The sequence below is a fragment of the Chiloscyllium plagiosum genome, chromosome 2, assembly GCF_004010195.1.
Source record: "Chiloscyllium plagiosum isolate BGI_BamShark_2017 chromosome 2, ASM401019v2, whole genome shotgun sequence".
NCBI lineage: Eukaryota > Metazoa > Chordata > Chondrichthyes > Orectolobiformes > Hemiscylliidae > Chiloscyllium > Chiloscyllium plagiosum.
The window spans coordinates 3,232,135-3,239,449 of record NC_057711.1 but is presented as its reverse complement, the minus strand read 5'-3'; the positions used below and the strand labels follow the sequence as shown (position 1 = coordinate 3,239,449).

The following is a 7,315-nucleotide window of genomic DNA, read 5'->3' as shown; positions in this document are numbered from 1 at the left end:
CAGGAGAGTATAGAGCAGGGAGTGAGTGAGGAAGATAAAGAAAGGGGAGAAGTAGAAGGGGCGAGGTAGAGGAAGAGAGGTAACACAGAAGGGAAAGAGGAGAAAGGGGAGAGGTGAGGGAAAAAGAGTGGGGGAGAGAACAGAAAGTGAGGGGAAAGGGAAGTGGTTAGAATCATTAGGGTGTAATGGTTTTAACTGAGGATTGGAATGGAGAACAGGAAAAGGAATTGATAGAGAGAAGAAGGGGGTGGGAGGAGATTGCTGTTACTGGGATTGGCAGGTTTGCATGTTACATAGGGCCCAGTGGGATGCAGCACCTCACTCTGGGCTTTGCTGTTCCTCGCAGGGACACTACACTAAGATCACGTTCCGGTCACCATTGTACCTTGGCGGTGCACCAAGTGCCTATTGGTTGGCCAAGGTGGCAGGGACCAATCGGGGATTCCGAGGCTGCGTCCAGTCACTGGTCATTAACGGCAGACGGATCAACATGCAAGGCTGGCCCACAGGCCGAGCGGTCAGCGGGGCTGATGTTGGTACGTGTGGGTGGTGCTGGGAGAGAGGCTGGATGCTCTGGGCTGGGTGACTCAGTATCAGTTGAGCTGTGTTAACAAACCTCCTGGAATCACCATCAGCCACAGTGATAAGGGAAAAGTTTTTGGCAAAATCACAGAAGTGTTATGGCACAAAAGGGAGCCATTCGGTCCATTGTGCTTGCACCGGCAATGTCCTTGGAAGGCCACAGGTCTTACATCATCCCAGACATAGGAGGACGATCAGGCTATTCAGCCCTTCCAGCTTTGAATGGACATAATTCAGTTTTAAGATTGCCACCTTACTCTGGACAGTTCCACTGTTCTCTCATCAGAGAAAATAGTTTCTCACTATCTATAGGGTTGAATCTCATCATTCCTTCAGTGTTATAGAACATAGAACATAGAAAAGTACAGCACAGAATAGGCCCTTTGGCCCACGATGTTGTGCCGAGGATTAATTCTAATGTTAAATAAAATAACAACCTACTCACCCCTCAATTCACTGCTGTCCGTGTGCAAGTCCAGCAGTCGCTTAAATGTCCCTAATGACTCTGCTTCCACCACCACCGCTGGCAACGCATTCCATGCATTCACAATTCTCTGTGTGTCACTAGGTCAAAATGCTGGAATTCCCTTCCTAAAGGCATTTTGGATCTACCTACAGCACATGGACAGCGGTCCAAGAAGGCAGCTCACCACTACCTTCTCAAGGAGCAGCTTAGGGGTGGGTAATAAATGGTGGCTCAGCCAGCACATCAGTTTTACTTCCATGAACATGAAAAGCCCCTCCCATCGTCCTGATCTTGAATCGAATGCTTTTTCTTTTCTGCAGGAGGGTTCAGACTCTAATCGGGTCCTGGCATTGCAGTGTAAGAATGAGAATTCCTTGAGCCTCTTCAGAAATTTGCTGAGATCAGGCTCATGCGGTCGTAGTCTGAACTCCACTTCCCGTCTGCTCCCATCACCTTAGATTTCCCTGTCAATCATTAGAAAGTTTAGCCTTGAATGTATTCAGTCAGACAAATTAGAATATCAGATTAATGAACATCTAACAGAATTAATTCCTCCTCATGTGAGTCCTAAATCTCTTCTTCTGAAACTGTGGGGTCCGAATTCCTAGAATCCTCCATGAGAGGAAACATAATCACAGCATCCTCCCATAAGACTATCAGACATAGAGTTGAGGTAGGCTATTCAGCCCATCAAGTTTGCCCTGTCATGCCCATCTGATAATCCTCAACTCCGCTTTATTGCCTTTACCCCATAACCCTTGATTCCCTTACAGATTAAAAATCTGTCTACCTCAGTCTTAGATATACTTAATGACCAAACCTCTACAGCCTTCTGTGGTAAAGTTTTACTATCCTCTGAGAGAAGAAATTCCCCCTCATTTCTGTTAATAGTGTAAATCTGAGATGATGCCCTCTGGCCCTCAACTCTCCCGCAAGGAGAAACAATCTTTCTGCATCTAGCCTGTCACATTCTGACAAGCCTTACACATTTCAGTAAAGTCACCTCTCATTCCTCTAAACTGTGATGAGTACAAACCCAAAATACTCATCTCATTAAATAACCCCCTTCAGGAATTAGTCTACTGAACAACGTCCACAGTTAAGTATATTCCTCCCGAATTAAAGAGATCAGTACCCTGGGGTGTAGTCTTAATAATGACCTGTACAATTGCAGCAAGACAACTCAAATCTCCCCTTTGATAAAGTCCAACTTGCCCTTTGCCTTCCTCCTTATTTGCTGTACCTGAATGCTAACTTTGCATGCTTTGTCCAACGTCACCCAGATCTCTCTGCACCACAGAATTCTTCAGTCTCTGCACTTAAGTAATATTCTGTTTTTCTATTCTATCTGCTGAAGGGACACCCTCACATTTTACCACATTATACTCCAGCTGCCATATCTTTTTCCACTGACTTTGTAGCAAATTTAACAAGTATTAATAAATTAAACTTCAGAAGACAATTGCAGGAGTTTAGTCAAGGGGTGATCCTCACCCCCCCCCCTCCCCCCCGCCCCAGATAATTGCACACAGGTAGATCCCATAATATCTCCTCAGGCAAATCTTTGCAGATGTTATGAGGAAGGGGGGAGGTGTATTTGACTGTGGAATCACTCCATGGGAAATGGGTCTGTAGTATCTCGTGTAGTGGCTGGGTCCGAAGATCATTTGCTCAAACTTCAGATCTGAAGCACAGAAAATCCAGGCTGACATTTCACTTGTTAGTGCTGGAGGAGTGCCACTCTGCCAGAGGAACGGGTTTCTGGATGAGATGTTAAGCCGAGCCCCTAGCTGTCCTCTCGGATGGAGGTGAGAGCTAAAGGTGAGCAGAGGAGTTCTCCATGTAAGGTCAGCAAGATGGCAGGATGAGAAAGGGTTAAGAACCAGCCCAATGTGTTCAAATTTTGTTTGTCTTCTAACTGGACGGAGGGACAATGTATCTGCATCAGGTGACTTTGTGTTGGGGGAGGAGGCATTGGGGTATGTCATGTGACCAAATCTCCAGGAATGAATCCAGTACAGTTGGTAATCCTATTGTCAGGCCTTACTTTACTTATTGTTCTGTGGGATTCTCCAGGATCATTTCCGGACTTTCCAGAGATCTTACTGGTCCAGCTCAGATACAATGCCAATCCTGTAAATCTCCATCATCATGGTTACTTTACTTGCAGAGGACTCCCCTGAGGTTACTGCTTATCCAAACCTCACACAGTGTCCCCTCTGTCCTCCTGCCTTCACCGGAACCTCTTCCAATCTCCTGAAATCAGTGTTTGCATTTACCTAGGGGAGTGCAGCGCTGGATTGTGCAATAGGGTCTCCTGCATCAACAGTGGGAGCTGTGTCCCCCACAGAGCTGACTCTTATCTGTGTCTGTGTCCCAAGGGTTTCCGAGGGAAGCATTGCGAGGAAGGTATGTGTTCCCCACCCAGCATCTCCCTCCATACGTCATGCTGGTTGGTATTGTTGATGAGTCTGTGTGTGAATCTGAGTGTGCAAGTGAGTGTGTGTCAGTGTGACAATATCAACGAATGTGTGTCAGTGGCTGTGAGTGAATGTGTTGGTTAATCTATGTCAGTGAGTGTGTCATCGAGTGTGTGGGTATGCGTCAGTGAGTGTGTGCAGATGTGTGTCAGTGAGTGCGTCTATGGGTCAATATGTGTATCAGTGAGTCCATGTGTCAGTCAGTGAATATGTGTGTGTGTGTGTCAGTGACTCTATCTGCATATGTATGTCAGTGAGTGCGCACATGTTTGTGTGTGTGTGGAGGGGGTCAGTGAGTGGGTCTGTGAGTGTGCTCGTGTGTCTATGTATGTGTATGTATCAGTGAGTGTGTCTGTGAGTATGTGTGTCAGTGAATGCTTGTGTCTATCTATATGTGTATGTATCAGGGAGTGAGTCTGTTGGTATGTGTGTCAGTGAGTGCTTGTGTCTGTCTATATGTGTGTATATCAGTGAGTGTTTCTATGAGTCTGTGCATGTGTCAGTAAGTTTGTCTGCATGTATGTGTGTCTGTGGGTCAGTGTCTTTGTGTGTCAATATGTGTGTGTGTGTGTGAGAGAGTATCAGTAAGTGTGTATGTGTGTCTATTGTGTGTAGGTTTATGGGGAATGAGGTTGAAGCTTAATGTGGACCTGAAACCAGCCCTGATGAGCACAAGGTAAAAAGCTTCACCTTCGTGTCTCCTTTTAGCAATGTTTAAGTGTTATAAAAACCCATCCTGCTCATTAATATCATCTTGGGAAGGAAACTGCCATCCTTACCTGGTCTAGCCAGCATGTGACTCCAGACCCACAGCAATGTGGCTGACTTGGAAATTGCCATCTGAAATTGTTCTGGCAACCATTTAGTGCAAGAGCAATTAGGGTTGGGCAACAAATGTGGGCAACACCCACATACCATCGATGAATTAAGATCATTCCAAAATTCAGAATATATATCTGTTCAGATTATATATCTGTTTCTGATTCAAGAACTTTACAATTTATAACTCAAACCTCTGCTCTTTGTGTTTCCAATGACTCTGTGGCCTAGCTTTCACGTTGGTGGTCCCACAATTCAATGCTTCAAGAATGTCCTACGCTGGCCTGCCTTGGCCAATGGAGCCCCAGTATTACCTCTCCTTCATGGAATTCCAGATCACCTTCCGCCCTGAGACTGCCAATGGGGTCATCCTCTACAGCCACGACACCTCCAGTAAAGACTTCATCTCCCTCAACGTGGTGGCCAGATACGTGGAGTTTCGCTTCGACTGTGGCTCAGGAACCGCAACCATCAGGTCAGAGTTCAATTACAAAATGCACAGTGGGCCGTCCTGTCCACCAAATCCTCATCACCCCCTCCACCATGTATATCAAAGGTGGGACTCAGTTTGCTCAGTCAGGACAGTTACGACACAGAATGATACCATCAGTGCGGGTTCAATTCCAACACCGGCTGAGGTTACCATGAATGACTCACCTTCTCAAACTTTCTTCTTGCCTGAGACATGGTGACCCTCTGGTTGAACCGTCCCCAGTCAGCTCTCTTGCTAATGAGAGAGCAGCCCTATCATTTGATAAGCATTTTAAAGCAAAGGGGGTTCATGAGATGGTTCATGTTAGTGGGAATTATAGCTCTGTGCTTGGAATTCCCTCCCTAAAGGTATAGTGGGTCTCCATACAGCACATGGACTGTAGCTAAATATAAATCATGGACATCACCTGATGAATGGGGTATTGTTCTGAAAGCTTGTGATTTCAAATAGACCTGTTGGACTATAACCTGGTGTTGCTGGATTTCTGACCTTGTCCTGCCCAGTCCAACTAGGAGAAAGTGAGGACTGCAGATGCTGGGGATCAGAGCTTAAAAATGTGTTGCTGGAAAAGCACAGCAGGTCAGGCAGCATCAAAAGAGGAGAAGGGCTTATGCCCGAAACGTCGATTCTCCTTCTCCTTTGATGCTGCCTGACCTGCTGCGCTTTTCCAGCAACACATTTTTAAGTTCTGCCCAGTCCAACACCAGCACCTCCACATCAAGGGCTAAATATTGACCGGGACACTGAGGAGAACCTTCATGCTCTTCCTCAAAACAGTGTTAGGAAATCATTCATCCCAAACCTGAGAAGACAACTGGGATCAGGGAAGAGGTGGTTACCCTCCGTGACAGCACAATGTTTTCTCAGTGCTGACTCAATGGCACGGGATTTTGTTGAAATTGGTTTGACCAGCTCAGCTGTGTTAACCATTTACCAGTGACTCAAGAAGGTAGCTCACCACCACCTTCTCAAGGGGCAACTGAAGGTGGGCAGTTACATTTTTTTAAATTCACTCGTGGGTCAGCATTTATTACCCGTCACTACATGCCCTAAGAAGGTGGTGGTGAGCTACCTTCTTGAGTCACTGGTAAATGAGCTGGTCAAACCAATTTTAACAAAATCCCGTGCCATTGAGTCAGCACCGAGAAAACATTGTGCTGTCACGGAGGTAACCACCTCTTCCATGATCATAGTTGCCTTCTCAGGTTTGGGATGAATGATTTCCTCACATTGTTTGAGGAAGAGCAGGAAGGTTCTCCTCAGTGTCCTGGTCAATATTTAGCCCTTGATGTGGGGGTGCTGGTGTTGGACTGGGCAGGACAAGGTCAGAACTCCTACAACACTAGGTTATTTGAAATCACAAGTTTGGAAAGAAACCCCTTCATCACGTGACGTCCTTGGTTTATATTTAGCCCTTGGTTAACACCACATTAAAAGCATTACAGGGTCATCATCACATTGCTGTTGGTGAGATCCTGCTGTGTATAAACTGGCTTTAAGCACTTTGAAATATCCTGGAGTGCAACTCCAGTGCAAGTTCTGTCATTCCTTTTTTGTTAAAACTGACTCAGGAAAATCTCCTTGACAGGAAAGATTTATACTGCTACATAGGGAATAGGAACAAAAGAAGCCCCTTCAGCCCCTTTAATCTATTCCACAATTCAATATGTTCATGGCTGATCTGTTTGTGTTTGGAATTCTACATTGCTTTACATGACATGATGTTGAACTCTTTTTCCGTTGCCTTTGCCTCCATGCCCATTTCTTTTCATAAGAGACCTCTGTCTGTCCCACAGACTCCTTCACCCACCTCTACATGCTCCTTCCACCTGGATATCTCCCTCTGGCCTTTTACCTGCACTCCACCTGTTCATCAAGAGCTGCCAATGTGACATTGGTGGCCTTAATTTCTCTGCACCCAGTCTCCCACTGCCCCCCCACCACACCTCACGCATTCAAACCTATCTCCCTCTGAACTGGCTGTACTCCATGGATCTCAGATCCAACCCTGACTTTGTAACCGAGCCAGCTTTTAAGGGTGGTGCTGTTGTTGTCTGGCACACTGACCTCTACATAGCTGAGGCTGTGTGCCACCTCTCAGATCCTCCTCCTATCTGGCCCTCGACCATGACTCCACATTGGAACACTAGGTTATTGTGCAGGAAAGTCAGAACTGCAGATGAAGGGTGTGTTGCTTGAAAAGCACAGCAGGTCAGGCAGAATCTGAGGAGCTGGAGAATCAACGTTTCTCGAGCATAAGACCATCATCAAGATTGAGGGGTGGCTCAAGGGGACTGAGAGATAAATGGGAGGGGGTGGGGCTGGGGGGAAGGCAGCTGAGAATGCAATAGGTGGATGAAGTTGGGGGTGAAGGGTATAGGTCAGAGAGGAGGGTGAAGCACATAGGTGGGAGGGAAGATAGACAGGTAGGACAGATCAAGAGGGTGGTGCCAGGTTGGAAGGTTGGATCTGGGA

The 7,315-nt window shown here is 46.4% G+C and overlaps 1 protein-coding gene across 4 annotated transcripts in view; it reads left to right on the top strand.

Annotated features, from left to right (window-relative positions):
- Window positions 1–7,315, top strand: part of LOC122556501 (pikachurin) — a 110,477-nt gene that overhangs the window by 72,159 nt on the left and 31,003 nt on the right. For all 4 annotated transcript variants that reach the window (XM_043703235.1, XM_043703216.1, XM_043703225.1 and 1 more), the window contains 3 exons: window positions 347–536; window positions 3,332–3,457; window positions 4,579–4,822. In XM_043703235.1, the coding sequence (XP_043559170.1) occupies window positions 347–536; window positions 3,332–3,457; window positions 4,579–4,822 (560 nt within the window). The remainder of the gene's footprint in view (window positions 1–346; window positions 537–3,331; window positions 3,458–4,578; window positions 4,823–7,315) is intronic.